Source organism: Poromitra crassiceps, assembly GCF_964638095.1.
Source record: "Poromitra crassiceps genome assembly, chromosome: 6".
In the NCBI taxonomy this organism is placed as follows: domain Eukaryota; kingdom Metazoa; phylum Chordata; class Actinopteri; order Beryciformes; family Melamphaidae; genus Poromitra; species Poromitra crassiceps.
The window spans coordinates 54,444,268-54,462,384 of NC_139627.1; the positions used below are offsets into that span (position 1 = coordinate 54,444,268).

The following is an 18,117-nucleotide window of genomic DNA, read 5'->3' on the forward strand; positions in this document are numbered from 1 at the left end:
GTAGCTTCTGCCAAGCCGTTTTTTGAGGATTGTGGCTCATTTTACAAGAGCCGAGGATTATTTTCTGCTTGGAGTTTGTGAACATACAATATCTCAAAAGTACTAATAGAATGTGTACTTTCTCTGTCTAAAAGAGTTAGTTTGTAGAGTTAGTAGTTATGTAAGCATTAGCAGTTGAATACAGCATGGTTTTAGCGTCAGAAAAAATATTCAGAGATAAACGGCTTTTTGTGAAATTCGATAGAACTGTCACTATAACCATTCATTTTTGGCATCAGTAAGACCTAAACAATAGTTTTGAACAGTAATTTCCTCCATAACAGCAGTAAACTTCCCTCTGCTCAACTCCTCCCTCCTGTGGGCGTTCTTTTTGGCTGCAGCGCCATGTCACAAGCACTTTCCTACCTTTGCAAATGCACTTTCTCATACTCTCGACCTCTCAAATAAATTTCTGAATAGAAATTAAATTACTCTAAATTATAGCGAAAAAGAAACAAAAAAGAATGGGTTGAAAATCCCATTCTAAAAGCCTTTTAGAATGGGATTTGTTTCCAATTTGGTGTCGGACTAGGGGGCAGTCCCCGCTTGTCACCAGTTTGCTTTGCTGCTGCTGTGCGGGTGTGAGCCTGTCTGTGCGGCCGCTCTTTGAGGAAGCCCGGCTGGACTCGCCCGCCTCCCGGAGCCCTGGCCGAGAGCTCCGATGAAGCCCCTGCGACTCTGGTCATATTTACGCTGCGTGCCTCAAAGTGTGCTCCATCCGCAATCCACGATGCAAGTTTGCAATCCCGCACCGCCAGCAATCAACGCGAAAACGAAAGCGCCTCCGCCAATCCATTTTCATGAGAATGGAAATGGATCACACTGCTTTTTGCTTGCCTTCCTACTTCCTTGTCGCCACTTAGTGGGTCGGTGGAATGGGTTGTACACGTTGTACACGTCCAATACTTATATAAGATATGTAAAAGGGTTAGATGCACAACCCCCCGTTAAAAAAAAAAAATCGATGCCAAAAACGTGTTTACACGTTGTTGGCAGTCAACAGCTGGATTCTGAAAACGTGTTTACACGTTGTTGGCAGTGAATGTGTTAAACTATCTAGTCTAGACCCAGAATGTAGATACATAAAAATGTATGGGATGTCCAGGTACATGAAGATAAGTGTGTTTTTCTTGTCATCCAGTCGTCAACATTCGTCAACATTGCACAAATCTCCAATTCTCAAAAGTTATTGATACACAGCATCACGTGTTTCACCCCCAAGGTCATGAGGTCTTCAGGTGCTGTTTTGTTTTGGGAAGATTTTAACTAATGCACTTTGTTATTCTGAATTGTGGTTTATGGTATATTTACAGAACATTTATGGACAGTGAATTGAAGCATTGGAACAAATTATGGCGGTACACCACAAATAGATTTTGAATGGCTGCCACATATTCATTTTAATGAGTTGACTGCAAACTCCTGCTTTAGGGCTTATATAGGTATTGTCTTGCCTGAACATCGTTCCAATCAAATTTAGGAAATTTCCCTTTTGTTTTATTATTTTACTTTTGTTTATGCCTACAAAGAAAAATTTACTTTGTACTTGAGTTCTTCCCTGGAAGTGATTTTGGTATAGATGGGCCATCATTATATTTAAGCAAGCAGCATTCTACCTGTATGCAGAATATATATAGGGAGACAAGAAAATCATCATTGTAAAGCCACAGAACAGTAAAGAGCCTAAAAAGCCTCTTCATTTTGCTCTCAAATGCACCAGATTGATTCATTTTTACTTTAAAATGTACAAAACTTTCTCCCGGGGGGGGCATGCCCCGGACGCCCCTAAGGGGTCTGCGGCCCGACATATTCTCATTGGGGCCTGAGCAACTGCGCCCAGATCCTAAAACCGCCCCTGGCGCTCCATCCAAGGTACCAAAGTAAAATCTTACCTGACCGGCTTGAGACAGAGAGAGTGAATAACCAGGAGTCTGGTTCAGTAGGCTGGAGGAGAGGAGGTGAGTCTGTGTAACCAGGAGTCTGGTTCAGTAGGCTGGAGGAGAGGAGGTGAGTCTGTGTTATATCCATCTGAGGGAGGCTGTGACGTCCACCAGCAAGGTGTGGCTACTTTGGCTTTCCAAACATTTCCCACACACAATTTGTCTCCAGATGAAGCCGAGTGCGTTATTATCCATTGTACATGTAGGCTAGACTGGCTAGTGTTAGATAGGTAGATAGATACTGTAGATAGATAGATAGATAGATAGATAGATAGATAGATAGATAGATAGACAGACAGACAGACTGAAATATAGAGAAAACATGATAAGGATATGTGAAAGAGACTTAAGTGTCAGTTTCCACTGCTGTAACCTGTATCTAACTACAGAGCCTATCTCAATCTGGACTGACTGGACCTGCTTGTTGTTTTGGCAATGTTTATTTTCACTGAGCAGCTGTTGAAGGCATGCAGGAAAAACCCTGTAAACCAAGATGCACAACTTCAAATCAAATGCATGAAATGACTATTAGACCACAAAAAGGCATTATGAAGCTAGGCTATACTGTGTCAAACTCTATTTCATCACGGGCCACATCAGCATTAGGCTGTAGGCTCCATGTAAGAAATGTATCTTCTTGTTATAGGCTACACAATTGCCTCTGCATTCGATTAATATTGGTTTTAGTCATAACTTTATCAATAATAAATAGCTCGTTTAAAAAGCAGAATTCTAGGGGGGAAAATGTCAAATAGACATTCAAGTGTCTTGTGTGTGTGTGTGTGTGTGTGTGTGTGTGTGTGTGTGTGTGTGTGTGTGTGTGTGTGTGTGTGTGTGTGTATACATATGAAGAGTTAATTTGCAAAAACAGATATCTCCGTTTGGATTTTGTATCATTTTATTTTATATATTGATGTATTTATAGTACTGTATTTTATTTATTTTTGGGATTTTTTTAAATTGTCAATCATAACTAAAACATATTCATCTGGTAATTTTCACATAAATCACCTCAATAATGTTTTCTATGTGCACTCCAGGGAGTATCAAACAGATGTTGTTTGTTCATTTTAAGAATGGCGTTTACCTGATTTTGCAAATGAACTCTTCATATATACACACGTATATGTATATATATACACACACACATATATCGGTATACATAATACATTTATATATAATAGACATTCAAGTGTCAATTAGTGTATATATATATATATATATATATAGATAGATCGATATTTTATACAAGTGTCATGCACACAAGGTGCCCAGCCCGCATGGGCTTATAAGACACTAAAAACAACAATCTTGCATGGTGTGTAAACAATTCAACACAAACATACAGTATGTATGCATATATATACATATACACACAGTATGTATGCATATATATACATATACACACTGTGGCCCCTATCGTTGCATCGGCGCAGTTTCTAGGCCGAGCGGCAGGCGCAGATCAAAGCAGTGGGCGTGGAAAGGCGCACTTGATATCGTCGTGCTGGCGCTAGATGCAGCCCAAAGCATTACAACCATGCCTTTTAGGCGTAAAATTATGCACCGTCATGCTCATTGGATAAGTGCAATAAACGAATCGCACGCTTGCCTTTTTAGCTCCAATTCCAGTGATCCCGCAAAACCAGACGAAAGCCAAACGCTCTGCCCCCCCCCCCCCCCCTCCCTTCATCCAGCCTGTCTGTCTGCATTATAGGCTATTATTCCATATTATTATGCTTCTCAAACCAATCTAACTGCAGTTTCAATACTGCAAGCATGTAAATACGCTACACTATAGCAAGATCAAAGTGAAAATAATGTTCTATGCATCAGCTAGAAAAATATAGCCTATTAGATTGTAGGGCTGTGCCGATTCACTTATCTCCCGATTCGATACTATCACGATACTTGGGTGCCGATTCGATTTATATTGCGATTCTTAAGTATTGCGATTCTACGATTATTGCGATTCGATATTACGATTTATTGCGATTTTTGTTTCTTTTTTTCTTTTCTTTTTTCAGTTTGTTTGCTTTTTTACACTAGATTAGAACATGGGAAAAGTTGAATCATACACTAGAGACTGTATATCATGAGTAGGGCTGGGCGATATAGTTAAAAACAGGGGCGGACTGGGATCATAATTCAGGCTGGGCATTAGATACCAAGCAGGCCAGGCCGATATGGGCCGACGCGCGTGAAATTTGGGCCGTTTGAAGCTCAATGTCGGTCGTTTGAAGCCCAATTTGGGCCGTTTGAAGCCTAATTTGGGCCAAGTCCAATTTTACAATGAGATGCACCCACTTTAACCCTGAAGTGTAATTATTACTTCAGACTAACTAATAAAGTAATACAACCACTAGTAAACCAGTAGGCGGCACCTGGCCTGATGTTCAGTGAGTGGCCTGACTGCGGCACCAAAGAAAAAAAAAAAAAAAAAAAAAAATTTTTTTTTTTTTTTTTTTTTTTGCTTTTGCGATTATCGATTCTTGAATAAAATATCGATCCAAAAAATCGTGACATTAAAAATCGCGATACTTAGGTGAATCGATTTTTTCTCCCACCCCTATTAGATTGGTGAAAGTTTGTCCAGAAAGATATCATTTTCTCTCGCCTGCTGCAGGAAGGATGATGCACATAAATATACCCTACATTATGTCAAGTCATTGCATAAATGTGTTTTTATTGTAAAACTAAATGTGAAATAGGGCCAAGTTATTGGACGGACATCACAGTATAGCAGATGCCATTAGAAGCGCGTTCCGAAGCGCGTTCCGCTGTTACTTCTCTAAATCACGTTAACTCGACAAGGGGTATATATATGCCCAGGAGGACATATATGTTTCACATAGGGTGGTGTTTTCATTTCGAGGTTTTATTTGGTCCAATATTGAAATGTTGACAATGGCAGGCTGTGTTACCATTACACATTAATTTAGAACTACCTTTTATATCTATTTTGGCTCATTTGGTGGCTATTTAGTAGCGAAATGAAGAAACACAATGCATGCTGGGAACTCAGAGAGAGAGAGAGAGAAGGGTGACAGAGAAGAAGCAGTGAAGGCAAAGAATAGGCCTGCTTTTGAAAAGCGCAAAGCGCTAAATGTAGGCCAGCTCCCAAGATATGACTAGGCTGGTATTTAGCGCCGACACGCCCACTTTGGGACTGCGCCACGCCCATTCGGCCTAAAGCGCATTTGGCAGCCTAAAGCCTATTGCTATCTTGCCGAAACAGGCGCAAGGCACGTTTTTTTGCGGTTAAGGCCCGTAATAGCGCCGATGGCCTGTGGGAGAATAGAGCCCTGTATGTATGCATATATATACATATACTGTACATACTATCTCTCTCTCTCTCTCTCTCTCTCTCTCTCTCTCTCTCTCTCTCTCTCTCTCTCTCTCTCTATATATATACACCACCGTACGTTTCTGTGGTATGGAACAGGTCACCCTGCCACCTAGAGGCGGGGACCTGGATAAGGTTGTGTTTTCCCCCGTCTTGGGCGTGGTTTGCAGTGTCTCTATAGACCAAATCACCGTGACGTCACCATGTAAACAAATTTACTTCCGGGTACCACTTGGGGAAGGCGGCAGGTTTAAATGTGCGTGTTGTCAAATAAATGCTGTCAAACCCTCTCGTTGTTTTCGGCCGACTACTTTCAATTTAAATGGTTAAACGGTTGGTAAACATGCTTGTCCGACGTATCTAGCCTTTCTTCTGTGTTTGTTTTATGTAGTGTTAGCTAGCTAATAATGTTTGTTTGTCTGTCAAACTCGCTGTTTTTTTGCAGAGTCGTAACCTCGCGTCACCAGGCTCTTCTCGGCGAGAGCAGACTCGTTAACGTTACAGACAGAGCTACCGACGCCACGTTAATTTAATTTAGCGTCAAGTCTACTCTGGTCTGGTCCAACAGTTAAATAAGCTAGTCTGGTCTCCACTAACGTTAGTGAAAGTGTTGTTATGAATGATATTAAACAACAACACAACACGGACGAACCATTTTTGTCTTCTTTGTCTGTTTTTGTCTTCAACAGTCAGTTTGTGCCGTTCACCGCCATTATAATGTGTGGACCCAGGGGTACCCGGAAGTAAATGTAAACATCCAGGTGATTTGGTCTATAGCCTACGCAGTGATTCTCAACCTGGGGTATGAGTACCCCCGGGCGTACTTGCGCCTCCTGCTGGGGGTACTCGGAGGGATCCCTGGAATCTCGATGTTATTTTATGTGAAATAAAACCAACATTAAAACATGTTGTACAGTAGCCTAATACTATCAAAATACTAGGCTACTATTAATGAAAATAAGCTTGAGAATGTAAATGGGGTTTAAAATAACTTCCACATTGTTGTTTTTAGATTTAGGAACAAAATAAAAAATTGTTTCTGACCGACACTACTACCTGTTGCGCGTACACTAACGTTACAAGCAAGAAGCTATTGATTACAAGAAAGCAGGCATGTTGCAAAATTGTCTGAAAACGAACTGGAAAGAGACGTGTGGAGGAGTCCCACAGCAATGAAGTTTAACAAGTGAACGAGGAGGACAGGTCAGTGAAACGAGCACAAAAGCCAGAAGCGCAAGAGCGGTTTGCAGCCACGACGCCTTCCAGTGATAACGCTAATAGCGTTAGCAGCGCTGTACCGAGTGTCACATGTGCTGCTAGTGGCTCCGTCAGCAGCGCAAGTGGGGAATCCACAAACAAACGACGCAATTAGGTTTGGATTCAGCTGTGGTGAGACGGAGGAAGAGCCCAGCCAACAGTGCGGGCTGAGCAGGAGAGTTTAATAGAGTTGTCTTGTGATGAAACACTGAAGCCTGCTTTCAGAAAGTTGTTGGACTTTTGGATAAAGCAACACAGAGAATACCCTGCCCTGTCTGACAAAGCTGTGCACTTTCTCCTTCCTTTTGCGACCACATATCTGTGCGAGAAAGGCTTCTGTTCACTTGCTGCCATCAAAACCAAATACAGAAGCAGGCTGGAATAAAGCAATCAATCAATCCAAATTCACAGAGACAGGCACAACCTTCACGTTAGGCTTATGTGAGTTGTCAATGGACATCAACATGCTCTGTATGTATGTGTTTGAATGTTTGAAGTAGGCTACAATTGTTTGCTGTGTGTGTGTGTGTGTGTGTGTGTGTGTGTGTGTGTGTGTGTGTGTGTGTGTGTGTGTGTGTGTGTGTGAGAGAGTGTGAGAGAGAGAGAGAGTGTTTGAAGTACACGCTGAAATAAAGTTCTCAATTTTCTCACTTGCTGTGTGAGAATGATAAGGTTATGTTCTCATTTACTGAGGTGCATTGTATGAGAATTGTGTGGAAGAGTTTGCTAGTTCTAGTGCTACCCCTTTGTACATAGTGGCTGTGGCTGACAAAAGTTAACAATAAATCATGTTATTAGGAATAAATGTGCCTCCTGCGTAAACTGTGCAGCTGAATAGACTGTATTTGAACGTCGGTCAAATGGTGGTACTTTGAGAGCCAACTAATTTCTCAGGGGGTACTTGGTGTAAAAAGGTTGAGAACCACTGGCCTACAGAATATGGATAATTTTATTGATTATTGTTGGTTCCGAATTGTACCTCTATTTATATCTGTAATATTGATTTCTTGATGTGTTTTTTGTGGGGCTCCTTTACAAATGTAGCTGTTGCAGGCATTGCTAGCTACCTCCAGGAACCCGCTTTCAGGTCTAATTGGAGGCAGTCTGGTCTGAGTGTAATTATCTATCTGATTATTGTTGTTTAACATATGGATGTGTGTCCCTATATATTGCCTATTTCTGTGAGCCTCTCCTTATTGATAACACACTTTATAATTATTTGATAATAGTGTTTCTATATATTGTTCTTCATGCATCATTCAGCTGTCTATACTTTTTACAAATGATTGTCTTGTGATGCCTCATAGCCTGTGTCATGTGGGGAACTGTGATTGGCTGTGACACTATACAGCCACTCCCTATTTAAGATGGCTTCACGGTATCTTGTACCATTTGTTTGAAGCGGCTGCCATACCTTTGCCATACCAAATTGACGCCTATGCGTGGAAGGATTGGCAAAGATAAGGTTGTTTGCTGTGCTTTGAAGTCAGAAGTGCTGATGGAATTCAATTCATTAATCAACAGGTGACCTTTGGTAGCCAATCGAGTGCAGGACAAAGCAGCGGGGACTGAGTTTGACAGTACAGGGTTGGGAGGTAAGCTGTTTGTTTATAGAGGCCAAATACCAGCAGATTACTGCAGTCACGCCATACGTGCTTTGGAGAAGCGCGGTCGCGCTGCTATCTGCACTTAAGTTAAAATCCATTGTCTACATCGCTTTGTACGCTAAAGCGTGGGCTCATGGTGTGTTCAGGTGCAGCTCACTCGGAACACTCGGAAATAGATACTAATGCCCATAATGCTTCTTTAAAACAGCAAAGATTATGTTTTTTCTTATTATTTTCCATCTTTGAAATGCATAATCTGTCATTAGCCTACTTTATTGTTCTACAATACAGCATTTTTATCATTACCTCTGCCAAGGAGGTTATGTTTTGTCTGTGCCATTTGACTGTCTGTCTGTCTGTCTGTCTGTCTGTCTGTCTGTCTGTCTGCCTGCCTGCCTGTCTGTCTGTCTGTGTGTCTGCCTGCCTGCCTGTCTGTCTGTCTGTCTGTCTGTCTGTCTGCCTGCCTGTCTGTCTGTCTGTCTGTCTGTCTGTCTGCCTGCCTGCCTGTCTGTCTGTCTGTCTGTCTGTCTGTCTGTCTGTCTGTCTGTCTGCCTGCCTGTCTGTCTGTCTGCCTGCCTGTCTGTCTGTCTGTCTGTGTGTCTGTCTGTCTGTCTGTCTGTCTGTCTGTCTGCCTGCCTGTCTGTCTGCCTGCCTGTCTGCCTGCCTGTCTGCCTGTCTGTCTGTCTGTCTGTCTGTCTGCCTGTCTGTCTGCCTGTCTGTCTGTCTGTCCGTCTGTTTGACTGTTGACAGGATTATGGACGCAGGTAAAAGCAGCTTGATCATTTTCATTTCTCTTTTCGTTTCTCCCTTAAAACATAATTACCTCCACCAAGGAGGTGATGTTTTCGGGGTGTCCGGGTAGTCTAGCTTAGCTTAGTTTAGCTTAGTGTAGTGTAGCGGTACATTTTCTGCCTACCAACAATTTCACACCCACGTGTTACCTCCGGCTTGGTCGGGCGTCCATACAGGCACGACTGGCTGTGCCTGAGGGTGGGAAGCCGGATTAGGGGCATGTGTCCTGGTCGCTGCACTAGTGCCTCCTCTGGTCGGTCAGACCTGCTACGTCCTGCTGGTGAAGCTCCCCGCTGTCAGGTGAAAAGAAGCGGCTGGCAACTGTGCATGTGTCGGAGGATGCATGGTGCTACTTTACGGCTCTCCCCAGATTGGCAGAGGGTGGAGCAGCAGGGGGAAATTGGCAAAGTACTGGCGAGAAAATGGGGGGGGGGGGGGGGTGGAGAATCAGAAAAAATAAACACTAATAAAAAAGGAGGTTATGTTTTTGGTGCCGTTTGTCTGTTAGCAGGATTACAGCAAAACTACTGGGCTCATTTTCATGAAACTTGGTGGGAGGGTGTAGCATGGGCCAAGGAAGAACACATAGATAGTCTAATGACCAAGACCAGATGCAGTGGACCAGTCAAACTGTTTATAAGGATTTTATAAAACATCAATGGAAAAATGAATGGGGAATGGTTTCAAACTGTTTCCTAGCAACAGGATTCCAGTGAAACGCTTTATATATCAGGTCAGAGATTCAGATTCAGATTCAGATTCATTTATTAAGGACTGCACAACAAAGTTTGCAGAATTTGCTTTCGGTACAGCAATTGTTATAGCACATGAATATTGTGTCAGCATGAGACATTACAGTACATAGACAGACATATGACAACATAAATACAGAACATTCAACATATACATTGCTGGAGAGGTATGCAGTGAGATTTCAGATATGCAAATATGCAAATGAGCATGTGATGTCGGTTAATGAATACCCCCGCCCCCCAAAAAAAGTATTCAAAAAAGAGACACAAGAATAAAAGGACAGGTCTTTAATGTTAACATGAACAATCTGTCTGTTATGGCAAGATCACATTATTAGATCATCAATAAATAACTTCACCAGTAAGTGTCATTGCACCATTGATGAGTATTATTACATCATTGGTAATTATTACTACATCATCATCAATAAGTATTACTACATCATCAATAAGTATTACTACATCATCAATAAGTATTACTACATCATTAATAAATAATAATACACCATCAGCAAGTAGGGCATTCACAGACTAGTCGACTAGTAAAACCACTAGTCGACACTGTGCTTAGTCGTTTACATTTTTTTTTTCTTTTTAATCTTTAAGAAATAACATGAGGTATTTACACGACATACATGGACTATCATATCCCATATCCCCCACAAAGAACATCAAAACACAACAAAACAAAACAAGAAAACTGCATAAGATACACAATAATCCAAGAACAAACAAGACTATTGGACAAACAACCAAACAAAAACAATGCATTCAAAGTAAATACATAGATCTTGCCCTGTTGGCAGCTAGGAAATGCATAACTTTAAATTGGAAAGCATCCAATCCCCCAGCTGTAGTTCACTGGTGGAATGAACTCTCAAGCTACCATACGTTGGATAACATTTACTACAAGAGCAAAGGCAGATTCTTAGACATCCCCAAAATATGGCAACCACATACAGAGTTTGACTTTTATGTTTACCGTCGCTTTTAACTGCTGACAGCTACTATGCAAACCCAATGAGTCCTCTATAAGTTTTTAGCTCTTTCTGCAACTGCTGCGCCTGTTTGCTTAATGCATTTTTTATACTCTTTTTTTAAAGTTTTGTTGTGATGCTTTTAAATGTCCATTTTATTCTCTTCTTTTCTTTTCTTTTCCTGTCAACCATTTTATGTGAAGCACTTTGAATTGCCTCTGTGTATGAAATGTGCTATACAAATAAACTTGACTTGACTTGACTTGACTTGACTTTAATAACTTTTTACCCCAGTGTCATTAGGCTTATCAGGATAGGAGCTGAATGCATTGTTTTTGTTTGGTTGTTTGTCCAATAGACCAAATCACCGTGACGTCACCATGTAAACAAATGTACTTCCGGGTACCACTTGGGAAAGGCGGCAGGTTTAAATGTGCGTGTTGTCATATAAATGCTGTCAAACCCTCTCGTTGTTTTCGGCCGACTACTTTCAATTTAAATGGTTAAACGGTTGGTAAACATGCTTGTCCGACGTATCTAGCCTTTCTTCTGTGTTTGTTTTATGTAGTGTTAGCTAGCTAATAACGTTTGTTTGACTGTCAAACTCGCTGTTTTTTTACGTTACAGACAGAGTAACCTCGCGTCACCAGGCTCTTCTCGGCGAGAAAGAGCCTGGTACAGACAGAGCTACTGACGCCAGGTCAATTTAATTTAGCTTCAAGTCTACTCTAGTCTGGTCCAACAGGTAAATTAGCTAGTCTGGTCTCCACTAACGTTAGTGAAAGTGTTGTTATGAATGATATTAAACAACAACACAACACGGACGAACCATTTTTGTCTTCTTTGTCTGTTTTTGTCTTCAACATGTCAGTTTGTGCCGTCCACCGCCATTATAATGTGTGGACCTCAGGGGTACCCGGAAGTAAATGTAAACATCCCGCTGATTTGGTCTATAGTCTTGTTTGAGTCTGTTAAGAGGACTGGGACTGGTGGTGACTTTAGGAGTCTGTTAAGAGGACTGGGACTGGTGGTGACTTTAGGAGTCTGTTAAGAGGACTGGGACTGGTGGTGACTTTAGGAGTCTGTTAAGAGGACTGGGACTGGTGGTGACTGTGGGAGTCTGTTAAGAGGACTGGGACTGGTGGTGACTGTGGGAGTCTGTTAAGAGGACTGGGACTGGTGGTGACTGTGGGAGTCTGTTAAGAGGACTGGGACTGGTGGTGACTTTAGGAGTCTGTTAAGAGGACTGGGACTGGTGGTGACTTTAGGAGTCTGTTAAGAGGACTGGGACTGGTGGTGACTGTGGGAGTCTGTTAAGAGGACTGGGACTGGTGGTGACTTTAGGAGTCTGTTAACACATTCAGTGCCAGCGACGCCATATGGCGTCATTAGAAATTTACCGTAGAGTGCCAGCGACGCCAAATGGCGTCAATAACTCAATTTTTTTTTTTTGACGGGGGGGTGTCGATCTATGCCTCTTACATCGCCTCTTACAATATCAGAGGTATTGAATGTGTCTAACCTATTTTACAGAACCCTTAGGTGGCGACAGCGCTCTCCAGATGAGAGAACGTGGAGTGAAACACACAGAAGAAGTCCCCATGTCGTTGGGGAAAAGCAGGAAATCGCATCGCATCCGTCCGTATGCAGCTGCTTCATTGAAGCAACGTTTAGCTGTGCCCCTGCAGCAGCCAATCTGCTATCACAATTGAGCACCTCGGTGTCCGCTGCAACAGCCTCCGTGTCCGCTGCAACACCCATTTGCATGATCAGCCGTGGATTTGTTATTATTCTCAACTTGAAGCATGGGAGCTGGTACACGCGGCTGTAAAAAAGCAGGATCTAGCGGACTTTTTCAGTGCTGAGCACAGGCAGAGAAAACAGCAGAGCAGAGAGACACTCCTCCCACAACGGGGGGGGGGGGGGGGGGGAGGAGGGGGGGAGGTGGGCACGCAGAGCCAAGTACACAACACAGACCCAGACAGCAGGACAGGGTTGGCAAACGCAAGCCAGAATATCCGATGCCCACCAGCAGCAAAAGATCAGCAAGAAGCTGCAACCAGCAGCGCATGCAGGCGCCAGCGCTGCTGGTTTCAGCTAAAAATATTATTCTTCCAAACAAAATTCCCTTGCCTTCACTGTTTTATTGAAGGAAATTATTTTTGAGGTGTGACTACATCAGAAAATTAGCTTCAGAGTCAGTGATGTGCTTGAAATGTTTAATTTCACAAAAGGCTCATTATCTCAGCTCGTAGAAAAAAAGCTCTGTTTTTCGTTCAATCAAGCTATCTTCTCCGGCTCATAACTAAAGAACGGAAAATGGGATCAATAAACTTTTTTTTGCAGGTGATAGAAGAGAGTCTCATCGTTATTTGTGCGTGTTCAGTGTTTACATAGTAATTATTAAAGAAATGATATGACTGTTTTAAAATGCATTGCGGCCTATGTGGCACAGCAAGCAACCTTTTGCCCAAGGGCCGTGGCACTTAAAGTGTTAAGAGGACTGGGACTGGTGGTGACTGTGGGAGTCTGTTAAGAGGACTGGGACTGGTGGTGACTGTGGGAGTCTGTTAAAGAGGACTGGCACTGGTGGTGACTGTGGGAGTCTGTTAAGAGGACTGGGACTGGTGGTGACTTTAGGAGTCTGTTAAGAGGACTGGGACTGGTGGTGACTGTGGGAGTCTGTTAAAGAGGACTGGCACTGGTGGTGACTTTAGGAGTCTGTTAAGAGGACTGGGACTGGTGGTGACTGTGGGAGTCTGTTAAGAGGACTGGGACTGGTGGTGACTTTAGGAGTCTGTTAAGAGGACTGGGACTGGTGGTGACTTTGGGAGTCTGTTAAGAGGACTGGGACTGGTGGTGACTGTGGGAGTCTGTTAAGAGGACTGGCACTGGTGGTGACTGTGGGAGTCTGTTAAAGAGGACTGGCACTGGTGGTGACTGTGGGAGTCTGTTATGAGGACTGGGACTGGTGGTGACTGTGGGAGTCTGTTAAGAGGACTGGGACTGGTGGTGACTGTGGGAGTCTGTTAAGAGGACTGGGACTGGTGGTGACTGTGGGAGTCTGTTAAGAGGACTGGGACTGGTGGTGACTGTGGGAGTCTGTTAAGAGGACTGGGACTGGTGGTGACTGTGGGAGTGGGAGTAGAAAGCTAAACTAAACAATTTCGACCTAGAAATAGAAGCTAAACCTTTCATTCACGAGACCAACAGGTAGAAATGTCCAGAGCAGTTCCTGCTGTTGGACCAAAATCCTTTACTGGAGGAGGAACCTGGTCTGAAGTGGATAGTGTGTCGTCAGAAGATACAGCATGTCCTCTGGATCAGCTGCCTCTGTAGGTGCTGTAGGAGAAGCGGCTCAGCAGCAGAGGAACGTGGAACCTCTGCTCCGGGTCAGTGATGGTGAAGACGACCTGGACCATAAATCAGAAGAATAAAAGGTGCTGATGGTGGAGAAATGAATCAGTGAGGCAGAGAAATCACCCTCCAAAACAGGTTAAGTTTTTCCATTCAAAATGAAAGCAAGGACTGCGGGAGCAGCACACAAAACTCACTAACATCAATTACACTTCTGACCGATGACTGACTAGATATTATTATTTGGTCAGCATGATCAATTATTTATCGTCACTAAACTCAAAATCAGCTGAGAGGAAACTTTTGGTGCTGAGCGAAAAACAGATTCAAGTGTGGAGCGATCAGATGGAAGTAAAGAGTAACTAAATCACGGCTGTCAAACTCATTTGAGTTCACGGGCCACATGTGACCCAATCTGCTCTCAGGTGGGCCAGACAAAGAACATCAATACAATTTCCACACTTTGCAAAGTCATCCTGTGGGCCCGATTGGACCGACTGGTGGGCCATTTCTGGGCTCCGGGCCATATGTTTGACACCCCAGAACTAAGCCCTTCTATAGCCTGCCCTACAGTGTACCCATACCAGTGTTGGGCAAGTTACTTTCAAAATGTAATATACTACATATTACTAGTTACTTTCATTTGAAAGTAATAAGTTACTTTACAATATTACTGTCTGTGTGTAGAGTAACTCGTTACTTATTACACTACTTTTGCATTACTTTTACCAAAACAACAGCAGCAGCAGAATGACATAGCCGCCCCGGAACCATCCCGAAAAATAATTTCAACCGCCTTGAAGTCAGTGTAAACAATCCAAAATTCTAAATGTTATTCTTTTCCTTTGTTATTGTCATCTATAGTGGTCATTTGCATAAAAACACACCATTTGATTAGGAAATGATTGTATCTTTTTTAAATATGTGCTTTGATTTAAAGGCCGGCTTTACCGTGGGGAATATGAATATATATTAATTCTTAAAAAATCTTAAATTTCGAATCCGTTGAAATTTTTGAAATTGCTTGTTCACAGCCAGAGAAAAAAATAAATGAAAAAAAAAAAAAAAAAAAAAAAAAAAAAATTGGGCCAGGTGACGCGTTTCGCGTCGAAACGCGTCACCTGGCCCATTTTTTTTTTTTTTTTTTTTTTCATTTTTTTTTTCTCTGGCTGTGAACAAGCAATTTCAAAAATTTCAACGGATTCGAAATTTAAGATTTTTTAAGAATTAATATATATTCATATTCCCCACGGTAAAGCCGGCCTTTAATAAAATGTAACTCAATTTGTAACTTGAGTTACTTGACAAAGTAACTGGTATAATATTACTTAAATCGTATAAGTAATAAGTTATATTACTGAGTTACTGCTAAAAGTAATATATTACATGTAATATGTTACTTTTGTAATGAGTTACCCCCAACACTGACCCATACCAAACCTTCCATAAAGTACAATAGGCACATAATGACAATTGCAATGTCACGCTTTGAACCACTAGATGGCAGCAAACCCACAGAAGTGCTGTAGGGTTTAGCAGTGTATGTGCAGCCTGGAAGCAGAGAGTGACAGTGAAGATTATGCAGAGGTGGTCAGTATAGTAGGCGGTCCTGAATGCGTCCCGTTCAGATACACATGAATTGGAGCTGATGCGAGCCAGCTCACCTGCGAAGGTGGCCTGAGGCGGTTGGGTTTCACTGCGCATTGGGTGCGTTCAGACCTGTATACTTTACTCAGATCGGAACACCAAAGATCCGAGCTGGGCCGGGTCAGTGCCAGGTCTGAACAGCCTTAGTGAGTCTCACCTCCACATACGGGTAGAAGGAGGTTTGTCCGCGGCTCTGCCAGTAGCTGCCGGTCTCAAAGCGGAGCTTGTACATGCCGGGCCTGAAAGCCTCTCTGTTGACCAGTCCTGGACAGCGGCCATCTTCATTTGTAGTCCTAAAGATCAGGAGACAATGTGAATGTTTACTGTCACTCAGTACAAACCTCATTTTCTCTCATCAGGAGGAAAAGAAAGCCTGTGTCTTACCTCATCACATCATAATACATCATCATTCTCAAGACCAGACCAGCACTTTCAAAACATTTCCAAAGTGGCTGACAGACAACAACACAGCCATGAAAATGTACTATTCAAGAAGGGAGTCGCATTCAAGTAAAAAAAAAAAAGAGTACCTTAGCACCCCTATCAGGCCAATCAGTGTTATGCATGTGCATGCTAGATATTATTCTCAGTGCCAAACTGCTTTGTCCATCCAAGTTTCATCAAAATCAGACCAGTGGATCTGACATCACAAAAGAAAATATTTTCTTCCCAGATCCCGAAAAGTATATGACTTTTGGCATTGTATCATATTGTATTGTAACGTATCGTATCGTATCGTACCCAACTGTCAGCAGGTTCCAGAGCAGCAGGTCGGAGTCGAGGTGGTGCAGACTGAGCGCCAGCTGGGCCGCCGGGACCCCGTCGGCGCTGTTCAGGACGTGGGTGGTGAGGGCGCAGGAAGGGGCGTGGCCACTCATCACAGCAACAGTCTGAAAGCGAGTGAGTAATCGATTACTTTTAACGCCTTCTATCAGAAATCAAGGAGCTGCAACATCATCAGCACAGCAGGCCTCTGGTAGCTCATGGCAGCCTGTGAGGGACAGAAAGGTAAAAGTTACAAGTTCATCATATCCCGTTATCAATCGCAGTCCAACTGGGACCTACTCCACCTCTGTAATGTGGTCAGACCTTACTGCACCTTCACAGCTGCATTAGGAGCTTTTGCACACTTGGTGGCCCAACATGCAACCAAGGTATAACTGTTTGAGTTTTGAAGACTTCATTACCCAGAGGTCCTTGTAGTGGCGAGTGATGAGAGGTGGCCAAAATCACCGAATGTAAACTCTTAGACAGCGGCTTTCAGTTTGGATCAGTCACTTCCTGTGTGAGCAAAACCAACAGCGCAATTTAATTAGGACACAATTGCAGATTTAGACGGAGAACACGACTGGGTTTTTACATAAAACATCTTACCTAGTGTAGCTTTAAACGCGCTTTCTGCAAAGGAGTATACAGGAATATACTGTATACAGTATCTGCACTTTATACAGTATATATACAGTGTATACAGTATATACTGTATACAATACAGTATATACTGTGTACAGTATATACTGTATACAATACAGTATACAATACTGTATATACTGTATATACTGTATACTGTATTGTATACAGTATATTGTATTATATACAGTATACAATACAGTATACTGTATATACAGCAGCCACGCGACAAAAGAAAGAAAGAAAGAAAGAAAGAAAGAAAGTCGATGATGTCTTGACAGCCCAGGGCTCCATTTGGTGAGTTATACTGTTTTTAGGCTGTATAATAAAGTGCATGTTCATGCAAGGAAAATACATTCTGTGTGTCTAATATCACAAACCCCCCCCCCCCCCCCCCCCCCTCCTCTCCGGTCCACAGCAAGATTGTCAGTATTAAACCAGTCTGTGGTGCAAAAAAGGTTGGGGACCACTGGCTTAGAACCCTGCATAGCTAAAACTAAGGGACTCCAAAGCATATACTGTATTATTCTCACTCCTTTATTAGCATACAGACAGTATCAGCATTGATTAGATGATCTTAGTATAGAGATGTCCTTAATGTTAATACGCCAAAATACAAATAAAATAAATAATAAATCCACGAGTCCCAAATCTCAAGTCCGAGTCGGGTCTCAAATGTTTTGAGTATGCGTCTCAAGTCAAGTCTCAAGTCATTGGAGTTGAAAGTCCAAGTCCACATCTCTGCCGTGGTGGACATGTTTCAGAGTTTGAGAGTTTCTTACCTCAGGATGAAGCTGCTTCACTGTGACTGTCACACTGGATTTGGTTCCAACACTCATCCATCCAGCCAGTCAAGATAGTATTGGTTCCATTGTTGACACAGAGCAGATATACCCAGCATGCATTGCAAACAAACACGGAGTCAAAGTTCGGCCTGACTCTAATCAATGATTAAAACAACAGTCAACAAGATGCAGCACTCTCACATGATGCTGCAGC

The 18,117-nt window shown here is 42.6% G+C and overlaps 2 protein-coding genes across 2 annotated transcripts in view; both read right to left on the reverse strand.

Annotated features, from left to right (window-relative positions):
* The window catches only part of LOC310777979 (calpain-2 catalytic subunit-like), a 61,091-nt gene extending 59,073 nt beyond the window's left edge, over positions 1-2,018 (reverse strand). The window contains exon 1 of the mRNA XM_083638309.1: positions 1,932-2,018. The gene's annotated coding sequence lies outside the window, so the exon portion shown is untranslated. The remainder of the gene's footprint in view (positions 1-1,931) is intronic.
* Positions 2,019-14,030: 12,012 nt separating this feature from the next.
* On the reverse strand, positions 14,031-16,589 carry LOC310778897 (5-hydroxyisourate hydrolase-like; the record flags this gene model as incomplete). The annotated part of the gene is made up of 3 exons (XM_083639362.1): positions 14,031-14,120; positions 15,869-16,004; positions 16,453-16,589. The coding sequence occupies 3 exons, from the start codon at positions 16,587-16,589 to the stop codon at positions 14,031-14,033; spliced, it is 363 nt and encodes a 120-aa protein (XP_083495488.1).
* Positions 16,590-18,117: the final 1,528 nt, after the last annotated feature.